The sequence below is a fragment of the Paroedura picta genome, chromosome 13, assembly GCF_049243985.1.
Source record: "Paroedura picta isolate Pp20150507F chromosome 13, Ppicta_v3.0, whole genome shotgun sequence".
NCBI classification, from domain to species: Eukaryota; Metazoa; Chordata; class Lepidosauria; order Squamata; family Gekkonidae; genus Paroedura; species Paroedura picta.
This window is the reverse complement of record NC_135381.1, coordinates 49,097,896-49,125,276: the sequence shown is the minus strand read 5'-3', so window position 1 is coordinate 49,125,276 and position 27,381 is coordinate 49,097,896. Positions and strand designations below refer to the sequence as shown.

Genomic DNA, 27,381 nt, shown 5'->3' with positions numbered 1-27,381 from the left:
AGGACCTCTTGGAGACAAATCCATGCTGACTTCCTTGGATCACCAAATTGTCCTCCAGATGTTTGCAGATCGCTCCCTTTAATATCTGCTCCATTATCTTCCCCACAACAGAGGTCAGACTCACTGGTCTGTAGTTTCCCGGGTCATCCTTCCTCCCTTTTTTGAAGATCGGAATAACGTTTGCTCTTTTCCAGTCCTCCGGGACATCTCCAGTCCTTAAAGAGGTTCCGAAGATGATGGACAAGGGCTGTGCAAGTTCTCTGGAAAGTTCTTTGAGCACTCTTGGGTGCATTTCATCCGGCCTAGGGGAACTCATCCAGTGCAGCTAAATGCCTCTCAACAACCTCTCTGTCCATGTCAACCTGCCACTCAGACACTATCCTTTGGCTACTGCCATCTCTAGATGTGCCTAAACCCTTTGACCTGTGGGGAAAAACAGATGTAAAATAGGCGCTGAGCCTTTCTGCTTTCTCTGCATCCTCCGTTAGATTTTGTCCATCCGCACCCAACAGTGGGCCTATTGCCTCCTTTACTTTACGTTTGCTCCTCACATAACTGAAAAATCTTTTCTTGTTACAGTGGGCTTCCCTGGCCAGTCTTGGCTCACTCTCAGCTTTGGCCTTTCTGATGATTGATCTACCATGCCTAGTAACCTGTAGGTACTCTTCTTTAGAGCTCTGTCCTTCCCTCCATTTTCTGAACATTTCCCTTTTCTTTCTTAGTTCCTCTTGAAGTTCTCTGTTCATCCAAATTGGCTTCTTAGAGCTCCTGCAGTGTTTTCATCCTTCTGGGATAGTCATTGATTGAGCATGCAATAGCTCTTGTTTGAGTAGCGCCCACCCTTCACATGCTCCCTTCCCTTCCAGCATTCTCGTCCATGGTATGACACTAATCATGTCTCTGAGTTTATTAAGGTTTGCCCTACGAAAATCCAACATCCGCGTCTGGCTACAAGCTTCCTTGGCTCCCCATCTTAAAAGGAATTCTATGAGGACATGGTCACTTCCCCCTAGGGTCCCCACCTCCTTCACCTCATCCACCAACTCTTGCCTGTTGGTCAGTATTAATTACAGAAGTCTAATCTGGAAGGGACTGTTGCATGGATCACTGTGGCCAAATGTTCAGGGGACAGGTAGGGCGCTAGTAGCCTAGCTTGGCAAAGATGGTAAAATGCCATTTGGGCTACCTTCATGATCTCAGCCTCCATTGATAAGGAGGCATCGAAGATAACCCCCAAATTCCTGGCTGTAGGCACACCCATAAGCTGCACCCCACTGAAGCAGGGGAGGCATGCTTCCTGATCCTGCCCCCTTCTACCCAGCCACAGGACCTCTGTATTAGGGGGGGCTGAGTTTCAGGCAACTTTGCCCGAGCCATCCAGACACTGCTTCCAAACAACTGGTAAATGTTTCCAGGCGGGGAATCTGGTTGGCCATCCATCAGGATATAGAGCTGGGTGTCATTGGCAAGAATACCCCCCATTTTTTCCAGTTTATCATAGAATAGAATCATAGAATCATAGAATTGGAAGGGGCCATACAGGCCATCTAGTCAAACCCCCTGCTCAACACAGTATCAGCCCTAAGCATCCTAAAGCATCCAAGAAAAGTGTGTATCCAACCTTTGCTTGAAGACTGCCAGTGAGGGGGAGCTCACCACCTCCTTAGGCAGCCTATTCCACTGCTGAAATACTCTGACTGTGAAATTTTTTTTCCTGATATCTGTCAAACATACAGGAAACTCACAACAAACTTCTTAATAAAGAGTTTTATTGATTAGTACTATACGCAAGAGACTGAGAAGTCAAATCTGACCAGAGGCCAGATTTGCCCCAGCTTATCAATACATTTCTCCCGCCCAAAACTTGACAGTTCCCAAGGGAGGGGGGCAGGAGAGAAAAGACATATGTGTAACATAAACAGGATTTCATTCTCACAACCTTGAAGAGGTGACAACAATCCCGTGAGCCCACAACAAGATAAGGTTAACATAACATCACTACTCATTTTTATAGCTAGAAAAACTACAAGGCCTGGAGCAAGCAGGCGCCAGGTCCAATAAAGTAATATAACTGACATGGAGGAACTCAGGCTAATTTATGACAGAGATTCCACAATCCTGACATCCCTCCGCACTAAAATTAACTTCCCTCCCCCACCTAGCCGGCATCTACAGGACGGGGGCAGTCGGGGAAAGCACGATGGAAAGCCCGGAGAAGCCTTCACGTTCACAGCCTCAACCCACTCTTTGTCTCCTGAAGGGAAATCCTTCCAATCAACCAAATATTGGAGACGACCCTTGTGCACACGAGAGTCCAGAATCTGGTTGACCTCATAGTGGGTGTCTTTATCGATGTAAATCGGCACCGGTGTAGCTGGAGGGGGGTGCCACTCATCCGGGGCAGGGGCTCTCCGCAGCAGGCTGGAATGAAAAACCGGATGCACATTCCTGTAAGTTTTTGGCAAAGCTAGCTCCACAGTTACAGCATTAATCAGTTTCACAACCTTGAAGGGCCCCACATATTTGGGACCAAGTTTCTTTGATTTTTGTTGGCAACGTAAGTTCTTGGTTGACAAATAGGCCAAGTCTCCCACTTTCCATACGGGCGCGGGTGCCCTTTTCTTGTCTGCCTGGGTTTTATAAGCTTGCTTAGCGTCTTTGAGGCGAGCAACTATCGTTGGCCACCCTGCACTGATTGTCTCGGCCCACTTATTGACCTCAGGAGCTTCGGAAGACTTCAGCTCCCAAGTGGGAGCCGCCACTAAATCAGTTCCGTACACCACCTTAAAGGGGGACACCCCCGTGGAGGAATGAGCCCCATTATTGTAGGCAAACTCAGCTAGTGGCAACAGGGCAACCCAGTCATCCTGCTGGTGGTTGATAAAGCAGCGCAGGTATTGTTCAAGGATTTGATTCACCCTTTCAGTCTGGCCATTCGACTCCGGGTGATAGCCCGAAGTGAGGGCTTGCTCCACCCCCAACAGTCTCAAGAGCTCCCACCAGAACTTGGCAACGAACTGGGGGCCCCGATCCGTCAGCAGGCGCCCCGGGATCCCGTGCAGCCGTAGTATGTGGGTCACGAACAATGAAGCCAATTTGGCTGCTGAAGGCAGGCCAGCGCAAGGGATGAAATGGGCTTGCTTGGAAAAAGCGTCCACCACCACCCAAATGACAGTCTTCCCCTAGCTGGGAGGCAGGTCTGTGATAAAGTCCATTGTGACATCAGTCCATGGACGGGAGGGGGTGGGCTGGGGCTGCAACAAACCCTTTTTCTTTCCACCAGCTGGTTTAGAGACGATGCAAGTGGGGCACCCCTGCACGTATTTTTCCACATCCTTGCGCAGAGTTGGCCACCAGTAATGTCTTCGGATCAGGTGCAAGGTTTTCACAAATCCAAAATGTCCAGCGGTTTTTGCATCGTGGCAAAGTTTTAAAACGTCCCCGCGCGCCGCTGCGGGGACAAAAAGCCGCTCACCTTTGAAAAACAACCCCCCTTTCTCAGTTAGGTCTGGGCGGAGGGAGTGGAATTCAGAGTCCTGTAACACCTCCTTTTGGACCCAGCCCCCCGGAATAGACGTCCCAGCCTTTGTTTGGCTGCGCGTCACTGCGGCCATTCCTAGCTGGGCGGGGGTAAAAACTGTATCCACCAATGGGTCGCGCTTGCTGTTGTACTGGGGCAGGCGCGACAGGGCGTCCGCCAAAAAGTTCATTTTGCCCGGCAGATGCTTGAGGGAGAAGTTGAACCGAGAGAAAAACTCCGCCCACCGCATCTGTTTCGCTGAGAGCGAGCGAGGCTGCTTGAGCGCCTGGAGGTTTTTGTGGTCCGTCCACACGACAAAGGGGACTGCGGACCCTTCCAACCAATGCCTCCAGGTGGATAAAGCCAATTTCACTGCAGCCGCCTCTTTCTCCCAAATAGCCCAGTTTCTTTCAGCCCCGGAGAACTTTTTTGACAAACAGGCCAGTGGGTGCAACTTCCCATCCTCTCCCTCCTGTAGGATCACGGCCCCCATTGCTACATCCGAAGAATCTACTTGCACGGTGAATTGCTTAGTGGGATCGGCATGGGCCAGCACCGGCTCAGAGGTAAACAGTAGTTTCAACCTCTCAAAAGCGTCCTGACACTGGGGGGTCCACTGGAGCGGCGCACTAGGGCGGCTCGCTGTCTTCCCCCCCCCTGTTTAGTCTTTAACAAGTCAGTGAGAGGCAATGCCACCTTGGCAAAACTGGGAATGAACGTTCTGTAAAAGTTTGCAAATCCTAGGAAACTTTGCAACTGCCTCCTTGTGCGAGGAGGTTCCCAAGCCAGCAAATCCTGCACTTTGCCAGGGTCCATTTCAATCCCTGCTTGGGAAACCCTGAAGCCCAGAAACTCCACCGCATCTCGGTGGAACTCGCATTTCGAAAGTTTGGCATACAATTGGTGCTTCCGCAGACGGCGGAGTACCTCGCGGACCAACTCTGCATGATTCTCAACATTTTCCGAATACACCAAAATATCATCAATGTACACCAACACCCCCTGATACAATAAATCGTGCATAATTTCATTGATCATATTCATGAACACGCCCGGTGCGCCGGCGAGGCCGAACGGCATTACGGTATACTCAAATTGCCCCAGGGGGGTGTTAAAAGCAGTCAAATATTCATGCCCCTTTTTTATCCGGACCCGGTAATAGGCCTCCCTCAAGTCCAGTTTCGTGAAAATCCGCGCCCTCCCCAAGTGACCAAGCAAGTCCTTTATCAAAGGCAGCGGGTAGGCATTACATGTAGAAACAGCATTCAGACCCCGGTAGTCCGTGCAAAGGCGCAAGGACCCGTCTTTCTTTTTCACGAAAAGAACCGGGGCCGCCAGGGGTGACGTAGCGGGTCTGATGAACCCCCTGGCAAGATTTTTGTCCAGGAACTCCCTGAGTTCAGCCATCTCCCTCGGGCTCATCGAATAGAGTTTGGCTTTCGGGAGAGATTCCCCTTTCTTTAATTCGATGGCACAGTCAGTCTTTCGGTGAGGGGGAAGCTGGTTGCACTCAGACTCCGCGAACACATCAGCAAAGTCCCGGTACTCCGGAGGGAGAGTCCCTTCCCCCACGGATCCCAACGCTGCCACTACCCCTTTGTCCAGGGGGGGTTGAGGCCGCGCGTGTTGCTTGCAACCCGGGGAGGTGAATTCCACGGTCCCCTCTTTCCACTTTACCGTGGGATCATGCTCCCTCAACCAGTCCAGCCCCAACACACATGGGAATGCAGAGTGGGGCGCTACCAGGGGTTGGATCTGCTCCCAGTGTTTCTTAACGTCCAAGTCCATGGGACGCGTCTTCACTGTGGCTTCCCCCCCCGGAGCGCACTTCCCATCTAGTTGGGTGATTGGCAGGGGTTCTCCCAAAGGCACCTTGCCCACCCCCAGAGTCTCGGCCAGTGCTGGGCTTACTAAGGATTGGGTGCACCCTGAATCCACAATGCACCGGACCCCCACCTTCTTCCCGGACTTGGGATTGGAGAGGGTGGCAGGTAGTAGTATCAAGGGGGAATCACTCACCACGCGTTTGCCCCTATTGGCGGCCTGCTGGCGGGGCGCCTTTACAGCAGACCGTCTTCGTTTCCCGACTGCTCCTCAGCTTGATCCTCGCCATCCTGACCACTGCCCTCCTCCGAGTCTTCCACTGTTGATGTTGCGACCACCGGCACCAGCAGAGACTTGGCACTTTTCTTCGGGGCGGTTTTCTTGGCGGGTTGGGCTTTCGCCGGGGGGCTGCCAGTAGCTTTCGACCGGGTCACCGTTTTTGAGGGGCATTGAGCTAGGAAATGACCGGCTTGGCCGCATCCCAAGCACAGCCCTTTCTCCATGCGCCGAGTGCGCTCAGTCGGCTCCAACTTTGCTCTCGGCTTGGCTTTCGCGGGGGTAGAGGTTTTCGCTCCGGCTTTCCCCGCCAGACCCTGGAACACCGCAGCCCTCTCCAGACGATTCTCCATCTCTCCGGCCAGTTGGATCCATCCGACGACCGTGAGAGGGTCGTCTAACAGGAGGCATTTGCTGGACAAGTCGGGCGAGAGACCCCCCACGAACGCTAGCACGCGTTGGGGCTCGGTCCAGTCCGGCTGCGAGGAGGCAAGCTCTTTGAATTCTCTGGCGTACTCGACCACCGACAATTTCCCTTGCTTCAGGGCTTTGAGCTTTTTCTCCGCAGTCTCCCTCTCAAACGGTTCCACGTACATCTGGCGCATGGAACGCAGGAAATGATTATAATTGCGGATGGCTCGTGGGTTGTAACGGTACAAGTCCAGGAACCACTTTGCAGCCTTGCCCTCCAGGGCTTCCCCCACAAACCGGACGCGCTCGGCGTCATCATGAAAAGTGAACCCCATGTCCATCATGTAGGCTTGGAGATGCACCAGAAACGTGGGAAAGGCTGCGGGGTCCCCCGAAAACTTAGCCTTAAATTTGTAGGTGTTCCGCATTTCCACTCCCCGGAGGTGAGGAGGTAGGCGTCCCTGACCCCAATCCGCCGGGGCCGGGATTCTCGCCCCACGGCCGATGCCTCGACCCAATCCTGCCGCCGCTCTCGCCTCCGCTGCAGCCCTTGCTGCTTCCGCAGCTCACGCGGCCGCCGCCGCCGCCTCTCGTGCCGCCGCCGCCGCCGCTTCGGCTCCCGCAACGTTCGCTGCCGCCGCCGCTGCTCCGTCCGCTGCTCCCGCGCCGTCCGCCGCTCCGGCTCCTTCCGCCACTCCGCCACCCCCGGCGCCATCGCGATCCTCGTCTTCGTCCTCCCTCTGCGCCCTCGCCAGGGCCGCCGCCTCGGCCTCCGCAGCTGCTTGCATCGCGGCCGTCTCGCGTTCCCGCAGGGTGAGCAGACCTCCCGATCTCCGACCACTGGGTTCGCGTGCCCCTCCGCCGTGCACCTCTCGCAGCAGGCGTTGTGTTCGGCGTTGCTCCTCCGGATCCAACCGACCCGAGAGGTCCTGCAGCCAGTTGGTCACCCTGTCCAGCTTGTACTGCAGGTCCTGTGTCTCACCGGCGGGCTCCAGCCCATAGCTAGGCATTCCAAGATGATCCGGCCACTGCTCGTCCCCAGTTGGTCGGTCATACTTCGATAAACGCCTGCGTTCGGTGACGTGCCTTTCCAAAAAATCCTCGGGCCCAGGAGTTGCTCCTGTCACGGCCCTGAGCATGCCCGAGCTGTACGGTCCCACACCGGCACCGTCGCCCTGGGAGAGGTCCCAATCCAGGCCCTCTCCTTGCTCTATGAAAGTATTTCCTTCGCCCTGCATGTTGGCAGGTGAAAGGAGTTGTGAGATTTGACTTAATGTCAAACGTACAGGAAACTCACAACAAACTTCTTAATAAAGAGTTTTATTGATTAGTACTATACGCAAGAGACTGAGAAGTCAAATCTGACCAGAGGCCAGATTTGCCCCAGCTTATCAATACATTTCTCCCGCCCAAAACTTGACAGTTCCCAAGGGAGGGGGGCAGGAGAGAAAAGACATATGTGTAACATAAACAGGATTTCATTCTCACAACCTTGAAGAGGTGACAACAATCCCATGAGCCCACAACAAGATAAGGTTACCATAACATCACTACTCATTTTTATAGCTAGAAAAACTACAAGGCCTGGAGCAAGCAGGCGCCAGGTCCAATAAAGTAATATAACTGACATGGAGGAACTCAGGCTAATTTATGACAGAGATTCCACAATCCTGACAATATCAAGCCTATATCGTTTGCTGAATCGGGGAAATTTAGTAAAACTTTTGACAAGGTTCCCCATGATGTTCTGATGGATAAGTTGAAGGACTGCAATCTGGAGTTTCAGATAGTTAGGTGGATAGGGAATTGGTTAGAGAACCGCACTCAAAGAGTTGTTGTGAATAGTGTTTCATCAGACTGGAGAGAGGTGAGTAGCGGGGTACCTCAGGGCTCGGTGCTCAGCCCGGTACTTTTTAACATATTTATTAATGATCTAGATGAGGGGGTGGAGGGACTACTCATCAAGTTTGCAGATGACACCAAATTGGGAGGACTGGCAAATACTCCGGAAGATAGAGACAGAGTTCAACGAGAACTGAACACAATGAAAAAATGGGCAAATGAGAACAAGATGCAATTTAATAAAGATAAGTGTAAAGTTCTGCATCTGGGGGTTGGACTAGATGGCCTGTATGGCCCCTTCCAACTCTATGATTCTACGATTCTATGATTCTATCGTTGTACTTGTAGTTTAAACCCATTACTGCGTGTCCTTTCCTCTGCAGCCAATGGGAACAGCATCCCGCCCTCCTCCAAATGACAACCTTTCAAATACTTAAAGACGGCTATCATGTCCCCTCTCAACCTCCTTTTCTCCAGGCTGAACATTCCCAAGTCCCTCAACCTATCTTCATAGGACTTGGTCCCATGGCCCCAGATCATCCTCGTCGCTCTCCTCTGTACCCTTTCAATTTTATCTACGTCTTTCTTGAAGTGATGCCTCCAGAACTGCACACAGTACTCCAGGTGTGGTCTGACCAATAGTTACTATTCTCAGGGAAACTGAGAGTAGAGCTTAAAACCAAAACCCAAATTTGCAGAGTGAACACTACAGGAGGAAGTAGTCCTTCAAATACCTTATCCCCAAGCTCTTTAGACCTTTAAAGTTAAGAACCAACACTCTGAATTTTGCTTGGAAATAAATGGGCTGCCACTTACTGTTGGAAAACATCTTAGCAGAATATTAATACTTTACCAATCTTTAATATCCTTCACTTACAAGACAGTGTTGATACAATATCTCTGTGTTAATAACCTTGACATAGCATTATGAAATAACCACATTTTTGGATCTACATACTATCATCTAATCTGGATGTGACCTGATAATGCTTTTTGAAGAATGGCCATAACTTGTGTATCAATTGATGATGATAAACGCACTATGTCCCATGTGTGATCAAAGCACCGAGGAGATGGGAGCCTTCAGCTGTAGAATCCAACTGTGCCTGGCACCTTCCTCTTTAGGTGCAGTTAAATGCCCTCCAGTACAGAATGACTCTGCAGTCCTTGACTAGCTTTGTCACTGACCAAAAACATCTCAGTCTTGTCTGGACTGGGCTTTAATTTATCAGCCATCCATCCTGTTACTTTCTCCAGGCACCTGTTCAGGTGGACATTCATAAACTCAACCAACTCCATGGTTAGGGGGAAACAGTTGTCGTCCTCATATTGGTAGCACCTGTGATGTAATCCATGCTTTACTGCAATACGAAGGTATCAGAATCTTGATTAGATTCAAGCCAGGTTTTATTTAAACCTATAGCCTGCACCTGGAAAAGCGAGTATCCCCTTTTCTTTTAAATTTATTTTATTTGGGACAATGTGACTGTAATGTGATGTTCGTAACATGTACTGTAATTTTGAATTTAACTCTCTGGTCTCAGGACAAGATAGTTGTCAGCACAGTTTGTCACTTGCAGGGATGGAGACAGGTGGGGCCAGGAACTAGTCTCTTTTAACTATTTCTTTTCACAAATAGGAAAGTGTCTGCCATTAATAACTACATGGACAGTTTTATTTCTCCAATGTTTTTGTGAACTATAACTGAACTCAAAAGGACTGATTAGCTGTTTTAGCAAAGATTATAAGGCAACATATGGCTTAATTTGGATATTATGACACAGTTTACTAATTTGCCACAATTTATTTTGCATTATATTTCTACACTTATGATGGTTGTTCATTTAGTCTGAGGAAGAGTTGAATAAATCTTTGTTGGTCTTAAAGGTGCTATTTTTGTTGTGCTACTTCAGACCAACACGGCAACCCACTTGAATAAACGTAAGAATCAAACCTGTGAAAACAAGCAGAAGGAGAAGGAAACACTTCCATTTGAAGCCACCATGGTTAGGTTTGGCTCCCTCCTTACCTTTTCCAGCTGTGTCCCAATCAAAAATAAGCCAAGACAGGTAGAAGGCAGGAATAGGCCAGAAACTGGTGAAAAGCAGATAGATGAAAAGTAGCAGGAAAATAGCCCCTGGGGAAAGAAAATATATCCGTCATCTCTTTTCCTGCCCATACCAGAGCTTGCCTTATTTCATTGCTTTTATGACATTTGATTTCATTGATTTGTACTGTGCAATCTGCCTTGAGCCTCAGGAAGAAAGTTGGGCTATCAATAAAATATACCAATCACGTGCAATGATTCCTCTGCTGGAATCCTCAACTGATTCTCATCACAGCTCATTCCCAGGATCTGGCAGGATCCTAAGAAAAGGTCCACTGTGAACCTTGCATGAAGTGCAAAGGAAGGTGGGTGAGCAGTTGACTGGATGAGCCACATTCTTGCTGATTCCCTCCCCCAAAGACACGCACCTGTAACTTGGTCTGGTTTCAGAGTGGATGCGTGGAGGATCAACGAGAAAAGGCTGCAGTACTAGAGTAGCTTCTCATTTAAATATAACTTTTTTACTGTGCTTATGAGGAACATGTTTCAAGGTTTGTTCAGTGACATCTATTACTCTGGAACAAGCACGAACCAGTTCAAGTTGCAGAAATAGCTAGTTCTGCCAGAATGTTCCAATTGATGTGTTAAATCCCACAGAGTAGAGGAACAGATTTTGAGAGCTGAGAAAGAAATTTGGTTCCACTGTTGGATGGCCCTTACGGTCAGGACCTGTCTCTCTCTGTTCAATCAAATCAACTCTCCTGCACCCGTTAAATCTGGCCTTATCCTCTGGAGTAGCAGTGAACAAATATTTGCCCTCTTTCATGGGACAGCCTCTCAGTAGGAGTGCCTTTTGGTCTGTAAGACAAACGCCAACTCCTGCCGGCACTCAGTGGAATGGAGGGGGGGGGGGCTTGAGGGGGAAATGGCATTGCACAGTGCCACATCCTGTCTGTCTGAAGCCCAGAAGCAACAGCACTGGGGGGGGGGGGGGGGTGGCGTGGATTTCCCCAAGCTCTATGGCTTTCACCACTGTGATGCACAGGGAGGACTGGAAAGTTCAGAGGGACGGTCAGGCTGAGGAAAAGGCAGTGCAAAGCCAGGATCCTAAAGAAAGGTCAAAAACACATTTCAAAACAAATCAAAACCCAAATTTATTACAGCTACCACAATATACACCCAGGTTACTTACACATGACTGCTTGCTTCAATTTGGTATTCTAAACAGAGTGAGATTTTGGAGAGTATCAGGCCAGACTAGGCTAGAAAGCCACACGCAAGGGAACTTGCATCTCAGCAGTGACATCCCACAGCTAATTCCCATGCTCCGGCTTGCTGAGCTTTGGGCAGGCCTGTGTGAAGGGATGCCACTGGAGCACTGTGTAGGGCCCTGGGTACAAAATCTAGCTTTCTGAGGAGTTCGGTTGACTTGCTTGGATCCCATCCCTTCTGGTTGTAAAGGTATTCTTGCCCACTAATGGGTGACGACAGAGGTGTAGCTGGTGGTAATTGTCAGTACCTGAGAGTAATGCTTTCTCTTGCCCTCCCAAAGACAAACAAAACCAGAGAAGATTAAGCAAAATCAGACACCGGCAGTAAACACCGATCCCTCCTCTTGTCCCAACTTACTCTACTCACCCATCAGCAGGAAACTGAGTACCCACTGGAGGACAGACAGCAGCTGGAGGCAGGCCTTGAAATCCCTTTTAGAAGGCCAGGGCACATCACGTAGAATCCGAAGGGCAGCCTGGATGCTGGCATGACTCCCTGCAAATGAAATGCTGTTGGCACCATCCCAGCTTCCTCCTGGTCATGTCACATTCCTCTAATGAGGTGGTTTTCCTTATCATCAGTGCCCCCAGGACACACCTGTTCTCATCTTATATATATATATATATATAGAGAGAGATTTTTTTTGCAAAGTTTCTGCCCTTCATTTCTTCCCTCATCGGGGCCATCAAGATGGCTAGTTCAATACACAATAGTCCAAGTGAGGATGTGAAAGGACGGACTCAGAAGATCTATTTCTCTCTGGTTCCAGAAAATCCTTGTGGCATTTCAAGTGTTCCCTTGGCAATGCTGCCCTTTTCCTTTACTCCTGGGGTACCAAAGTTCTCCCTGGATAGTAACTCTGCAACCAGCAAATCTGAGAGTATTTCCTACACATCTAGCACTCTTTATCTGCATGGCCACTTAGAGACCCCAACTAGTTACCACATCTTCTGCTTCCATCCTATAAGAGGGCACAGGGGAAATCAATAGCACCTTTGTTTGAGCTATCACACACACAGCCATTGGCCATTTTTACCTCTGTGGTGTGTTTACATTTATCAAGCTTTGAATATTCAAAATGTGTGAAAATTCAATAAACAAAAAGAACAGCTAGATTTGAATCCAGTAGCACCTTGGAGACCGACAAGTGTGATGATACTGGGACATTTTGCCTGCAGATTTTTGAAAAACGAAAGGTTCTGAAAGATGCAGCACCAAATCATCACATACCTCGTACTTGATAGCAAGTGTGGCTGAAGGTTTCACCCTTCAAGGAAATGACACCGGCCCCATCTGGGTTACTAGAGAGGCCTCACAGTCTGTCCTCCTGTGACTGATAAGAGAGGCCTCAGACCAAGGTCCTGTCCATGTCTCAGCCTTGGCTTCTGACCCTCATGACAATCCCTCACTTTGCTTCAGCATTTTCCTTCCTCTTAGCTAACCCGGGTGAAACATTAACTGTCACAGATGCCACAGCAGAAGGAACAAAACAGGGCTTGATCATTCCTCCCTTTCTAAAGGAGTTTGATTCTGAAGTCAAAAGACAATGTAATTATCTATGTAATTATCAAGTATACCCACACACACAACCCTAACCCTAACCCTAACCCACACGAATTTTCAATCCTATTTAAGAAAGCTGTTGGTGAAGATGAAATCTGGGAGAGGAAGGGATGAACCACAGTAGCCACACAGAGCTAATCAAGTAAAAATGATAGATTTAATCACAGAAAATAATAAAAGAAACAGCGATAGACAATTTCTTTTTTTGTCCCATCCACAGTATTTCCTGTGAGCAGCTATGATCTGTTCACACAACTTGGCCTGAAGCCCAGGGAAAGGAGCAGCCATATGGCTCATGATTGCCAACAGGCCTGGAAGGGGAAAAAAAACTTGGTAAATAACATCTCATTATGCCTCCATTAAAGGAACAGGACATTTCCCTTGAGGCTAGTTGGCAACATTAATGGTGCTCCCATCTTTAGGATGAGCCATCTAAGGTTCCGATTATTGTCTCTTGGCTTATATCGATCTAAACCTTAGCCTTCTGCGCTGTGTTGTGTGTATATCTTAAAAAAAACACTTTTTATGTGGACTCTATTTTTCCATAAGAGGGTTTTGTTTTTTAAAAGTATTCATGGGGATGCTTAAACAATTTAGTCTGCTTATCTGGAGCAGGGAGGGAGCTGGAAGTAATTATTTCACTGGGTTTGTTTCTTTTAGCTGTAAAACAAATTATGTTTTTTTTAACACTCAGCGGAGTTTGCTGATTTCTAATCACTGTTCAAAAGACAGAATCTTGTGGGACTGTAGGACTACCAGATGTATTATGGTTGAAACATTCAAGACTGTGTAAAAAATGTCCTTCAGACATTTTTGTGTGTGCAATAAATCCATAAGGTTTCATTTTGTTCCTTGCAAAAGATCTTCACTATAAAACGGCCGGCACGGAGAGTGGCTCACAGGGGACCCAATGGCAGCACAGTGAGTGGGTTATCAGTTGGGATCTAGGAACACCAGACTCCACTCCACTCTGCCGTGGATGCCCACTGCGTGAACTGGGGCCCATCACAGGAAGCCAACAGACTGGGAGAAGCCTGTCATGTCCCTTTAATACATGCTCAGGGTATGGAACGAGAGCAGAAGCTGTGTGTGGCAATGAGATAACATCCCTGGATCAACAGCATCCCATGAAGTCTCTCATCAAGGACAGGACATGGTTTCTCCAGGCAGGTGGCAACTTTTCTTGACAAGTGCTGAACTCTTGTACTACTAAAAGTATTTATTATTAATTTACTTATTGGTCAGTTTTATAGGTTGCTGCTCCCAGCCAGCTGGCTCCCTGACTAACAACAGATATAAAAGTAATAGAATCATAGAATCATAGAGTTGGAAGGGGCCACACAGGCCATCTAGTCCAACCCCCTGCTCAACGCAGGATTAGCCCTAAGCATCCTAAAGCATCCAAGAAAAGGGTGTATCCAACCTTTGCTTGAAGACTCCCAGTGAGGGGGAGCTCACCACCTCCTTAGGCAGCCTATTCCACTGCTGAACTACTCTGACTGTGAAAATTTTTTTCCTGATATCTAGCCTATATCGTTGTACTTGAAGTTTAAACCCATTACTGCGTGTCCTCTCCTCTGCAGCCAACAGAAACAGCATCCTGCCCTCCTCCAAGTGACAACCTTTCAAATACTTAAAGAGGGCTATCATGTCCCCTCTCAACCTCCTTTTCTCCAGGCTGAACATTCCCAAGTCCCTCAACCTATCTTCATAGGGCTTGGTCCCTTGGCCCCAGATCATCCTCGTCACTCTCCTCTGTACCCTTTCAATTTTATCTACGTCCTTCTTGAAGTGAGGCCTCCAGAACTGCACACAGTACTCCAAGTGTGGTCTGACCAGTGCCGTATACAATGGGACTATGACATCTTGTGATTTTGATGTGATGGCTAATAATAATAATAATTATTATTATTAATTAGATTTATTTCCCGCCACTCCCCGTAGGCTAATGTGATGCCTAATAATAAAACAATAACCTAAAAATTCCCACCCCTCCCATGCTGGTCAACCCCCCTCCCAAGTTGTACAATAAGGATGGTGGACTGATAATAATGACCCTAAGAGGCTCCCGGTAGAAGGACCCATTTGCTGGGAGCTAGCAGCAAGCAGGCTTATTTCTAAATGCTTGGGGATTGTACTGTTGGTTGCCAGAATCACGCGGCATAAAGCTGTACCAGTTCAAAATAGGATTCTTACGCAATTTTTTTTACCAGAAATAAAGTTACCCAAAACTTGTCCTTACAAGAAAATGTCACGTTGTAGTACAGCAAGCGTTCTAAGCACATCTACTCAGAAGTAAGTCCCATTTTATTCCATAGTGCTTGCCCTCGAAAGCTCCCACCCTGAATCAGTCTTTGTTGGTCTTAAAGGTGCTGCTGGACTCTGATTTCATTGTGCTCCTTCAGACCAACACGGCTCCCCATCTGAATCTATCCCAGGGAAATGTTCTTAGTATTAGCTATACAGGCTACCATAATCCTTCCACCCCGTTTTTGTTGCACACATTTCCCAAGCACAGATTAAGTGAACTAGAACAAGAGAAATAGGCTTCTATATGGTTTTAAAAAATTTCCTTTGCTAAAAATTTCCCTGTACACCAAAAACGGTCGTTTCTAGTTTGAGCATGTGAGAGGAGTAAAAAAAAAACCCCTAAACTAGTTGATTCTTAATAGCAATAAACCTTAATCGACAAATTGTTGTATCTGTACAAATCAGATGTCTAGCTTAATTTAAAGGCATTCAACCCCCCCTAAGGCAAAGCAACAAAATTCCATTTTGTGCTCTTTTATTCTCATACATGCTTTGATTTCAGAACCAAATTATTTCGAAGTACAGCATATAGTTCTAAAAGATCGACTTTGTTCATCTGAAAAGATTATATACAAACTAAGTCAACCCCAGTACAAGATAATTCTCCCTGTTTCCAATCACAGTCACCTTTTGATGGTAATTTTCTTACCACTCTGGTTCTGGAAATAGGCAGCAATTATTGTTTTCATGGTTCTCAGGCTCTTGATTTCAGGCTTGTTTAGACCTTGACTCCAGAGGTAAAAAGCTGAGTTGCAAAGAGCTATCTCTGCAATGAAGCCTTTGACCACTTTCAAGCTCCACCATCTGGCCAAAGGAAAACTGGACCAGGGGGAGGGAAGGGAAACAGTTAAATCCAGAACATACATTGGTGGGGAGATAATCGGAGTCCTTCAGAGAGGGCATGACTTATAGGCAAGTCTTGGCTTTTTCCACATGAAAACCTGCAGAATATTCTTATAAGATAACAAGCTATATTTTTAACAGCAGCCCAGGATCCCTGTAATTAGGAGGAGCTTTTTGGAACCCAAAAGTCTAACACATTTTATTATAATCTAACCTTTGTGGTCAGTTTGAGAAAGGCCATAGGATATTTTGGAGGCCAGGAAGTCATAGGTCAGAAATGACTCGACAGCAGTTCACGCACACATATGCCTTTGTGAAACAGGGACCACCACTATGTTAAATGTGGATCCACACCAGACACGTCATTTATATATATTATTAAAGAATAATATTGAAAACAGCAGGGTCAGAGGGTAATGAAATTCAGAAAGTACTTTGACCCTGCTGTTTACAGCTCTTTTCTTTTATAACCAGGGTTGTCCACAGTCCGGTGAGAAGTGTTCTGCCTTTTTAATAGAAGCTTAATGTGTAGAAATGGACAGCCAACGCTTATAATGGCATGGAGGTAAATAAAATATAATCTGAGGACTTCTAATTTTTGGCCGGGCAGCTATGAACCCTATTTCAGAACAAGTACAGCATGTAAGCCCCAGCTTCACATGCAGCCCCAGTAGGGCAAGAACAGCTGTTCTCCCATTTTGTCTTGGGAAGAAGTCTAGCACTCTTCCTCCCCTGGCTTGATGGCCTCAAATAAAATTGGAACCTGTAGCACTTACTGGGGTAAGTTTAAATTGGAGGCGGGGGGGGGGGGTATGATCTGAGTTGGGGCCCTAGTTTCCCATAGGCCCCACTGAATTGTGTGGCCCTATGTCTGGGTTTGTTAGCAGGATGGATTAAACATGGCTGTCAACTGGACTGGAGGGGGGAAATGCGCCAACCCTTTAACAGATGCTTAAAGGCATGTTATTTGTAAGGTTATATTATTTGTCTCTGTGCATGAAAAACTACAGCTACCTATTTGCATACATTAAGCTAGGTAACCTGGAGGTTGGGGTCTGGCACTCACCTGAAATTTCAACTGCTCTCCAAACTGCGGAGATCAGCTCACCAGGAGCAACTGGCTGCTTGGGAGGGAGGGCTCTCTGTGGCATTAGGCCTTGCTGAGGTCACTTCCTATCTGAAAAGTCTTGATTCCAAACCTCCAGGAATTGGAGCTTTTGCTATTCCAGAGAAACTTTTGGACATCTGTTTGCCACATGTTTAAAACCTTCTACTTAATTCCTAACAGTAAGACTTGAAATAGGAACTTAATTTTAGGTAAAACAGTCATCTTAATCATGGCCATACGTACCCACCAGGAAAAGTTCAAATTCAACCATTGTTGAAAATCCATTTGAAATTTTTCCATAATGTAACATAATTGTTTTCATATAAATGGGCCAAGTCCTTATCAATCAGTCCCTGGATTAACTTCACAGCCAGAGTTGGTTGCAATCAGCTCTTCTGCTTCATTTGAGGTCCCTAAAATCACAATTTGGGTTTTGTTGCTGTTTAACTTGTAGCCAGAATACACACCAAACTCTTTCAATATAGCCAGTAACCTTGAAATTGTGCTTTCAGGATTTGTCAAAATACATAGAACACTGTCAGCATAACTTCTCATTTTAAATTCCTCACCCTGAACCACAAGACCTGTAAGTTCAGGAGTTGATCTTATCTTAGTAGCCAGCGTTTCAAGCACTAAGTTAAACACAAGTGGAGATAGAGGACATCCTTGTCTGGTCCCCTTACTGATTTGTATTCTACCACGTGTAAGCATACCATTAATCAAAATTCGAGACTCCTGTTCAGAATAGATTTGTCGAACTGAGGTCAAGAATCTTTCACCACACCCCATAATTTGCAATGTTGTTTGAAGAAAATTCCATGAAACATTATCAAAGGCTTTCTCAGCATCAAGAGGTGAGGGCGATCTGGCTGCGACATCCCTCACCTCATTGATCGCTAGGGTTGATTTGGCCAGGGACAGAGTAACAGAGGCCGGTCTTTTCGCAAGACAGGTTAGAACTGAAGCCGTTGAACGAACCAAAGCTGTTCCCGGGGTATGTATGGGAGCAGACGGTGTGGGCTCTGAGGCCGGCTTTGGAGGGCTCATTGACAGAACCTTTTCCCGAAGTGCAGCCTTTAGCCTGGATGAATGATCCAACCTGGCTTCTGGGGTGAATTTTTGGCAAATTCATCATGTGCTGGCATTATTTGTCTGGGCCAAACAGAGGAGGCAACAATCATGTTCATATGTGTCAGGGATTTTAACCAAACAGCAGGAGCACTTTTAAAAGATAGCCTTTGAGGCCATAGGAGAAAAACAGGAGCGTACAAAGAGGTGACTGTTCCTTGCGGTGGCAAAAAAGGAACTGAGGGTATGGGACACTTTGCTTCTGATCACGTGTGCATTTGGTCAGGAAGCTGCACGCATGCGCACCATGTCGGGGCAGTAAGCTCCCTGTAGGAGCTTAGCTAGAGAAAACCTTTTGTGGCTGGCCTCTGCTTGTGCAGTCCCAATGTGAGGCTGCATCACAAGAAAGATAATGAACTGTGAATCTTGCTTAATTTCCAAAGCAGTAAGAGTACCCTTTCTAAAGAGAAGTGAAGGGGAAACAACTGAACCTGTTCAGCTGATCCACACTGATAATGAGGGAGAACTGTTGTCCAAAGAAATGCAGCTGTACCTGAGAAATGAAGGTATCCAGCACCAGACAACCGCTCTCTTCAATTCAGAACAGAATGGAATTGCTGAAAGGAAGAACAGAACACTGCTAGATGCGGTAAGATCTATGCTAACATATGTCAATCTACCAGCAGAGGTCTGGGGAGAGGCAGTCATGAATGCAGCATACACAGACTGGGCTGTACACAAAAGCCACTGGGCATATACCCTATGAACTGTGGCATGGACACAAACCTTTTGTAGGACATTACAGCACTTTTCGGTGCACAGCATATGCACACAATATCAGAAAAGGCACAAACTAGATGCTAAGGCCAAAGAGAGTATTATGATAGGCTATGCAGCTCAGTCTAAAGCTTATAGGATCCTTGACCATCTCAGGATCAGTCCCCTTGGAGAAAGGCCAATGAGCTCAAGCTTCAGAGGAGGTGGCTAACAGAGCCCAAGACCTGATGGTATCCCCAGATGACAGCCAAAGTGCAGAAGGAGAAACTGCAAGCCCTGACCAGATGCAGCCAGAGGCAGAGAACTGGACTTCCAGTGGAGATGCCTGCAGATGTTCCAGATGTCACACCAGTGATAGAGATCCAAATCCAGCAGAGGAAGTTTCCAGTGTTGCGCAGGATGCAGAGGGGGCCTTTGGTGAGACATCATAGGGAGAGTGTTAGCTAAAGGTCAGTATAGGCTTAGGCTAGCAAAAATGCTAAAAACAAGGGTTCTTTAGTTATATTCAAAGTAAGAAAAAGAATAGGGACATGGTATGACCATTTCAAGGACCAGACAATTACATTTTAACAGGTGATGAAGAAAGGGCTGAACTGCTCAATTCCTATTTCTCCTGTGTCTTCCCTTGGAAGAGGAATCGTGCTCAATGTGGCAAAATCATTTCACATGATGAGGGATGGGAGTTGTGGCCTAGAGGTTGTCCATGAACACCTAGTTTCTTTAAAGGAAATCAAATCCTGTGCCAAATGAATTGCATCGAAGGATACTAAAAAAACTTGCAGATGTAATTCCTGAGCCTCTATTATTTTTGACTATTCTTGAACAGGTGAAGTGCCAGATTAGAAGCAGGCAAATGCTGTCCCCTTCTTCAAGAATGAGAAAAAGGAGGATCTGGGTAACTACCAACCCAACAGCTTGACATCTATAACTGGCAAAATTTCAGAACAAATCGTCAAAGAATTGGTCTTATTATACTGCTAGGTGGATCAAGAACTGGTTGACAGATCGTTCCCAAATGGTGCTTTTAGATGGTTCGTCAACTTCTTGGAGAGTAATGATGAGTGGAGTGCCTCAGGGCTCTGTCCTGGGCCCTGTGTTGTTCAACATATTTGTAAATGATTTGGATAAAGGAATAGAGGTAGTGTTTATTAAATTTGCAAATGATTCTGAATATACCAAAAAGACAGAATCAGAATACAGGATGATCTTGACAGGTTGGAAAACTTGGCTAAAATGAATTTCAATAGAAATAAAAGTTCGCCATATAGGTAGGGAAAATTATATGCATCACTATAGGATGGGTGAGAGTTACCTTGGTAGTAGTATGTGTGAAAAGGATCTGGGAGTCTTAGTGGACCATATATTGAACATGAGTCAGCACTGTACCTCAGTAGCTAAAAAGGCTAACGGGAATTGGGCTGTATTAAAAATATAGTGTCCAGATCACATGAGGTGATGTCACTTAAAATGATATGTGTACAAAACACTAACAATAATCCAGTTTGGAAAAAAAAGGAGACAAAACCTAGTATCAAGTGAAAAATCAGAACCAAAATGCACTGAGAAAGATGCTTTATTATTCAGTAGCCAGAAACTCCAAATAAATATCTCAGTCTATTGAGCATTAATCTTGATACGAGGAAGTTTTTCATTTGACCTACCATTTTGCAGCTTCAGTATTGCACGCGCTCTCTCTCTTACATTCACACATGCTCTCTTGCTTTCTCTCACCCCCCCCCCTTATCATGGCACTTGACAAACTCCATGACAAGTAGTGTCTTAGTTCTTCTCAAAAAGCCCCTGCCACATACAGCCAGTTCACTGTGTCGTGCAGACACTTTGGGCCACAGGCTTCTCTCCAGGCTCCTCATTCAGTAGGCAGTCAGCCCATGTTTTTTCGATTGCCATAGCCTCTTGGGTGCATATCCTTCCAGTCATCCCATTCTCGTGCTTTCCTTACTGATCCTTCCTCATCCTTTGCTTGCTCTTCCTCCAGGTCTTTCTGCTTCTCTTCTGTACCTGCTAGAGGACAAAATCAAATTCAGATTACAAGTGACCTGACCCAGAGATGACATTTTGTGATGTATGCAGAGCCATCAGTGACTCTCATGTCTGATGACAGAAACACCAAAAGGTATATCCATTAAGACACTTGCAACATCAGGCCACTGGACAAGTATCCTGTCTCATGTAGGGGTCAGCCAGTAATCCTGACGGGCCAACAGAAGGCACTTCCCTAAGAACTGACTCTGCGTTCATTCTGTTCATTCCAACTCTCCGTTGAGATCAGGTACTGGGAGCTAGCATGCCAATCAACCGAATGCTGGATAAGGCAGCATTTTATTGTGTAATACAGTCTTTTCCAACTTTTTTACTGTTGAGAAACCACTGAAACATTCTTCAGGCCTAAAGAAACCCAAAAGTAGCACGATCGTCCAGAATATAGTTGGGAGGCATAGCTGTGTACAAATTCATCCAGGGCCTGTACCCTTCCTGGCCCAACACAGGACATTTCTTTTCTTTCCTTCTTTTTTTTTTGGGGGGGGGGGGCTGTTGACATGACATAAATGGCCATATCACCAGGCTTTGTTCCTCTATGCCAGAGTCTCCCTGACTTTTTCACTGTATCCTGATTTAATGGACTCAGCCATGATTCCTGCCCTGTTCCAGAGCTCCCTGACGCCTTATAAATATTTCAGGGGCTCCTGCACAGTAAAAGATTGAAAATGCTGCTCTATGTGCTTAATAATTCCCTTTTGATCCCCAGATTTAAATTACCCAGAATGAACATTAGTCTGGGTGGCGTGGAATGTAACTTCACCTCCTTCTGGGCCCCCTCTCAATGTTAAATTTGCTAATTTCCAATCTTTGGTTGTGGTTGTTAGGTGCGAAGACCCCATGGACAATGATCCTCCAGGTCTTCCTGTCCCAGAGTCCATTTTGGTATGGAGCCTAATTTTAGGGAAGAGCCACACATATTGGTTAGAAAGTTAACACGTTTCTCAATTGAGTTCTTTAAGAGCCTTTGAGTAGATGCCATCTGAACCTGGAAACTTACCTGTAACTTTGCATATTAGCCCTTGGCATTCGGGCTGGGGTGTCATCAGTATACTGATGATTCCCAGCTCTATCTTCTCATGGACAGCCACCCAGATTCCCCCCTGGATCCATTCGCCAGATGTTTGGAAGCAGTGTCTGAATGGCTCAAGGAGAGTCACCCCTCCAAGACAGAGGTCCTGTGGTTGGGAGGTAAGGGAGCAGTCCACAAAGTGCGCCTCCCCACCATAGCAGGGACGCAACTCAAGATTGCACCGCAGGCTAGGAATTTGGGAGTGACTATTTACCATCTCCCCAAAGCCCGGCTAACAGCACCCTATATGTCCCCCTGAACACCTAGCCATAGTGATCCATGCCACAGTCACCTCCAGAATAGATTTCTGTAACTTGCTCTATGCTGGCCTTCTCCTGGGCTTGATCCGGAAATTACAGCTGGTTCAGAATGCAGCTGCTTGGGCCCTCAGTGGAACACCTTGGAGGGCTGCCAGTTGGCTGTCAGATCTGTCCCGGATCCAGCTCAAGGTTTTGTTTTTGACTTTCAAGGCCATCCCCGATCTAGGCCTCTTATATCTGAGGGACCACCTGTTGCCCTATGCCCCCCGCAGGGCCTTACACTCTGCGGGTATGAATCTTTTAGTCATTCCCGGCCCCAGGGAAGCACGCATGGCCTCAACCAGTGCCAGGGCTTTTTCGGTCCTGGCCCCAACCTGGTGGAATGAGCTCCTGGAGGAGCTGCGGGCCCTGCGGGAGCTTCCAGCTTTCCACAGGGCGTGCAAAATGGAGCTCTTCTGCCAGGTCTACGGTTGAGGCCGGGTGGCCAGGTAGATCGGGACGCCTCCTATAGAAGCGGCAGTAGCGAATTCCATCTACGCCCTCTTCCCCCTCCCTTTAGATGAATAAAGGTAAAGGTATCCCCTGTGCAAGCACCGGGTCATGTCTGACCCTTGGGGTGACACCGTCTAGCATTTTCATGGCAGACTCAATATGGGGTGGTTTGCCAGTGCCTTCCCCAGTCATTACCATTTACCCCCCAGCAAGCTGGGTACTCATTTTCCCGACCTCGGAAGGATGGAAGGCTGAGTCAACCTTGAGCCAGGTGCTGGGATTGAACTCCCAACCTCATGGGCAGAGCTTTCAGACTGCATGTCTGCTGCCTTACCACTCTGCGCCACAAGAGGCTCATTAGGGTATTATTAATGGGGACGTATTTATAGTTTTATGTAGTAATCTGTTTTTACTTGTTAAGGGGATTTTACTGGGTTTTTCACAGAGGATTGTAACCCGCCATGAGCCTCTGGGGAGCAGTGGGCAATAAATTCAATAATAATAATAATAACCTGCAATGTGGTGATGCAGCAAAAAGGGAAGCCACCCTGCTTATTTTATTTATTTAATTTCTATACCGCCACTCCCGGACCAGCTGGCTCATGGCGGTTCACAAGCATACCAACAGAAACACTAAAGACCTGTAAGATGACGAGCTATACCAGCTTGCTGACAAAATACAAAATATAGAAAAGTATAAAAATTAGCATAGATGGTGACAGTGACTACGCTTACTCTTCAGCTCGTCTAGTCCCAATTGTGTATCTAAACAGACGTAAACCAGGGGGGTGATGATTGGCTCCCCAGGGGGGGTCCAGATTTCATGATTGGGGAGGACTCGCTCGTATTAACCCTGTATTCAGCCCACTTTCAACCAAAAGCCTGTCAGAAGAGCTCCGTCTTGCAGGCCCTGGGGAACCCAGAGAGCTCCGACAGGGCCCTTAGCTCATCCGGGAGCTCATTCCACTGAAAACAGACTTATACACACAAAGCGAAGTGCTCTGTGGGGAGCACAAGGAGATAAGTGGTCCCTCAGATAGGTAGGACCTAGGCCACATATAGTCAAAATGGTCAAAAACAATACCTTGAACATGATCCAGAAGCAAACTGGCAGCCAATGCAGCTGTCTCCGCAGTGGCTGACATGGGCCCTCCAAGATGACCCAGTGAGGACCTGTGAAGCCACATTCTGCACCAATTGCAATTTTTGGGTCAGGAACAAGGGCATAGAGCGAGTTGCAGAAGTCTAATCTGGAAGTGACCATTGCATGGATCACTGGGGCCAAGTGTTCTGTGGACAGGCAGGGTGCTAGTAGCTGTGGCTTGGTGCGATGGAAAAATGCTGTCAGAGATACCTTTGTGACCTGAGCCTCCATAGATAAAGCTGCATCAAAAATCATGCCCAAATTCCCAGCCACTGTTGCAGATGTAAGTTGCACCCCATCCAGACAGGGGAGACGCCCTACCTGATCCTGTCCCCTTCTACCGAGCCACAGGACCTCTTGGAGGGGCTGAGTTTCAGATGACTCCGCCTGATCCATTCAGTTACTGCTTCCAAACAACTGGCAAATGTTATCTGGGGGGAAACCCAGCCGGCTGTCCATCAGGAGATAGAGCTGGATTTCATATGTATACTGGTGACAATCCAGCTCATAACTGGGTCAGAGGGCGCACGTAAATGTTAAAAAGTCTAGGGGAGTGTCACCCCTCGTGGTAGCCCATAAGGAAGTACCAAGGGGTCCAACAACTCTTCCTCCACTGCAACCCTCTGTGACTGGTTCTTATGAAAAGAGGTCAGTTTAAGCCTGTTTCTCCAATCTCTGCGTCAACAAGGTGGCGTACCAATAACTCACGATCGACCACACCAAATGTGGCCGATAGATCTAATAAAACAAGAATGGCCGACGCGCCCTGGTACTGTTGGCACCGGAGATCATCCATCAGAGTTACCAGTATAGTCTCCACCCCATGGCCATGACGGAAACCAGACTGACGTGGGTCCATTGCCAAAGTTTCCTCCAAAAATGCCAGGAGCTGGTCCACTGCGGCCCTTTCAACCACCTTGCCCAGAAACGAAAGATGTGATACCAGGTGGTAGTTGGTGGGGTCCCGCAGGTCCAGCGATGGTTTCTTTAGTAGAGGGTGAACCACTGTCACCTTATGCCCTGGAGGGAATTCTCTTGAGAGGGAGAGGTTCACAATCTCCCTCTGTGGGCCTCCTATTCGCTGATCATGCAACCTGAGCAGCCATGACAAGACCTTTATCTGTAAAAAAGCTTGCCAGTATCTCACAATGTAAATCCAATGTGCTATGATTTTGGCGCCATACCTCAAAGGCAGTAAGAGATCGAAATACCCTATACAATTGTGCTGGGAAAGAGCTCGCAGACACAAGCTCTGTGGCAAAGAAGTCACGCTCCACCACTTTCACTGACATCTCATACGCCCTCATAAGTATGCGATAAGATGTCTTTGCCACCTTGTCGTGAGTCTTCCACCACACTCGCTCTAGCCATCACGAGATGTATGTCTAGAATAGAGACAGACAAGATTTTCACCACCATCTTATTGTTATGCACCTCATCAATTACCTGTGGCTGTTTGGGAAATGCCCTGGTCAGGCAAGACTCCTTGCTTGCGATGTTGCTCATACCAGTCATCCACAGACATTGTTGCCAGACTAGGATAGCCAGCTCCAAACACCCTATCAAATAAAGTCAGGTCTGAGTTACAAGCGCAAAATGAAGGATATGTAAGGAGCTTGGGGTGAAGCAGCCAACTTGGGGAGTTATTTCCAAAGCTGCCAAAATGAACTAAACCACGCAAACACAGAACTCAAAAGCAGAGTGGTATACTTTGCCTGTGCAGCATCTCGGGTGAGGATGAAAGGCTTCACTGGAGGCCTAGGAGCACGTAACGGTTGTGTGGCTGTACCCTGGAGAAAAGGAGCAAGAAAACATGTTACACTATTTGTTTTCACTCTTATAAAAGAAACAGGTAGGGGCTCCTGTGTAAGATTGTTGGCAGCCTTAGTCTCTCTGCTTCAGCCTTTACTCAAGGTATAGCAACTTCCTCCCTTTTCTGGCCCAATTTTTTTTGCGCACGTGTGTGTGTGTGTGTGTGGGGGGGGGGGATCACTATTTAGTGCCCTGTCAAGCTACTGCAGGTGTTTCTCTACTAGGTGTGAGTTAATTATTCTAAATTTCAGTTCCCGCTACCCTTTCCAAATATTTAATTGTGTGTATACACAAACCTTTCTTTTACTAAGGCTAGGGAAGCCATATAAAATGCAACACAAAGAACTTTTACATAGCAGTTTTGAGGCAGATGGATTGCTTTATCACCTTTTTAAAGAGAAAGAGATGAAGAATGGTAACTTGCCTGAGAGCAGTCAGTCCCACTACCAATCAACCTGACTAGGGTCCACTGGTACGGGCAAAAACCTCCCAAATACCTTCACATACGCAATTATAGGCATAATAATCCATATCCTGTTGTAAAGCTGTTCTTGGAGGTTTCACTTGCATGTGGAGAACAGAATGCCTTTTCATATAAATGCTTGAAAGCACGCTTGGCGAGTCAGCCTTCCCTGCCCACCTGTTTCAAAGCATCTCGCCGACAGAGGATTGCTATTTCCTGGTCGATGCTCTCAATCTCCTCCAGGCTGACGGTGACCCATTTTGTGATTTGTAGCAAGTAGTACTCCCGTGTTTGCTCTTCCTCGGCGTGGCCGCTGTCGATGAAGGCTTTCAGGGAGGCCAGCCTGTTCTCCATCTCCTTCTTCTGCTTGTACCTGGGGGGGGGGGAAGCAAAGGGCAGAGGCGTGAGGTGAGCGACCCCGCCTCCCCCTGGGCCCAGCCGTGGGGGGGGGAGGGGGGCGGGCTGACCTCTCGATCTTGGCGTGGCGGGCGGTGGCCATGGCGACGAGGGCGGCCTGCTCGGCGGCGGCGTTGGCGGGCCGGGAGGGGGGCGGCGGCTGCTGCTGGGGGCGGGCGCGGGGGGCGGCGTCGTCGTCGTCGTCGAGGTCCGGCGGGAGGGCGAAGCGTCCCCCGGCGCCGTAGTCGTGGCAGAGGCGCAGGAAGTCGAGGAAGGCGGCGCGGGCGCGGCGCAGGTGCTGCAGGCGCTGCTCGGGGCCGCCGCCGCCGCCGCCCGTCTGCTTGAGGACGAGCGCGCCCAGCAGGGCCGGCACCAGCAGGAAGCGCAGGTCGGCCGACGCCACCTCCTCCAGCTCCTCCTGCCGGCTGCGGGGGACACGGCGCGTGAGGGGGGGGGGGCGGGGAGGGGAAGGCCGCTCGCTCCCCCCGCTCCCCCCGCTCCCCCCGCTCCCCCCTCCCCCTCCCCCTCCCCCGCCCTCCGGTCACCTGAAGAGGTCGAGCTGGGCCACGGCAGCGGCGGCGCGCTCGAGGAGGGCCAGGCCCTGCCGCACCTTGCTCTGGACGGCGGGCGCGCCCGTGGACGGCTCGGCGCTCGACTCCACCTCCTCCAGCAGCCGCCAGCCGCCCTCCAGCAGCTCCGACAGCCGCTCCGGCTCGGGCCCCGACGCGCCCCCCGCCATCGCCCCGGAAGACGCCGCCGCCGCCGCAGGAGCCGGAGCAGGAGCCGGAGCAGGAGGGACTTCCGGCCACCCCACCCCACCCAC

General features: G+C 48.2%; 2 protein-coding genes and 1 long non-coding RNA gene across 9 annotated transcripts in view; 1 reads left to right on the top strand and 2 right to left on the bottom strand.

The window, feature by feature from the left end:
• Window positions 1–15,898, bottom strand: part of LOC143823204 (diacylglycerol O-acyltransferase 2-like) — a 71,649-nt gene extending 55,751 nt beyond the window's left edge. For 4 of the 6 annotated variants that reach the window (XM_077309289.1, XM_077309291.1, XM_077309292.1 and 1 more), the window contains exons 1-3: window positions 15,715–15,893; window positions 11,559–11,687; window positions 9,903–10,010 (exon numbers count right to left, since the gene is read on the bottom strand). In XM_077309289.1, the coding sequence (XP_077165404.1) occupies window positions 9,903–10,010; window positions 11,559–11,687; window positions 15,715–15,754 (277 nt within the window). In that variant the 5' untranslated portion in view covers window positions 15,755–15,893. Of the gene's footprint in view, window positions 1–9,902; window positions 10,011–11,558; window positions 11,688–15,692 lie in introns of all 6 variants that reach the window. The other 2 variants (XM_077309294.1, XM_077309293.1) reach the window with 2 other exon arrangements.
• A 241-nt stretch (window positions 15,899–16,139) lies between these two features.
• Window positions 16,140–20,281, top strand: LOC143823208 (uncharacterized). Its single transcript, XR_013226412.1, has 3 exons — window positions 16,140–16,473; window positions 18,528–18,733; window positions 19,688–20,281. It is a non-coding gene; the product is annotated as an uncharacterized LOC143823208 (long non-coding RNA).
• Window positions 20,282–20,418: 137 nt separating this feature from the next.
• On the bottom strand, window positions 20,419–27,371 carry IGBP1 (immunoglobulin binding protein 1). 2 transcript variants are annotated; one of them, XM_077309296.1, is made up of 6 exons: window positions 27,104–27,371; window positions 26,630–26,983; window positions 26,340–26,535; window positions 25,598–25,677; window positions 25,334–25,446; window positions 20,419–20,880 (listed from the first exon to the last, which is right to left on the bottom strand). In XM_077309296.1, exons 1-6 carry the CDS (start codon window positions 27,295–27,297, stop codon window positions 20,744–20,746), a joined length of 1,074 nt encoding a protein of 357 aa, XP_077165411.1. In that variant the 5' UTR covers window positions 27,298–27,371; the 3' UTR covers window positions 20,419–20,743. The 2 variants fall into 2 exon arrangements, with proteins under 2 accessions (XP_077165411.1, XP_077165410.1); XM_077309295.1 differs by having other exon boundaries at window positions 20,419–20,883; window positions 27,104–27,369.
• Between the last annotated feature and the right edge of the window lie 10 nt (window positions 27,372–27,381).

What these genes read in the sequence shown, in the direction of transcription:
- IGBP1 (XM_077309295.1), bottom strand. Translation starts at nt 27,297, where the DNA reads ATGGCGGGGGGCGCGTCGGGGCCCGAGCCGGAGCGGCTGTCGGAGCTG. An exon ending in GCCCAGCTCGACCTCTTCAG is followed by an intron (nt 26,984 to 27,103) that starts GTGACCGGAGGG and finishes TGTCCCCCGCAG; the next exon opens with CCGGCAGGAGGAGCTGGAGG. An exon ending in CGAGATGCTGCACAGGCAAA is followed by an intron (nt 25,447 to 25,597) that starts GTATACCACTCT and finishes TTTATTTGATAG; the next exon opens with GGTGTTTGGAGCTGGCTATC.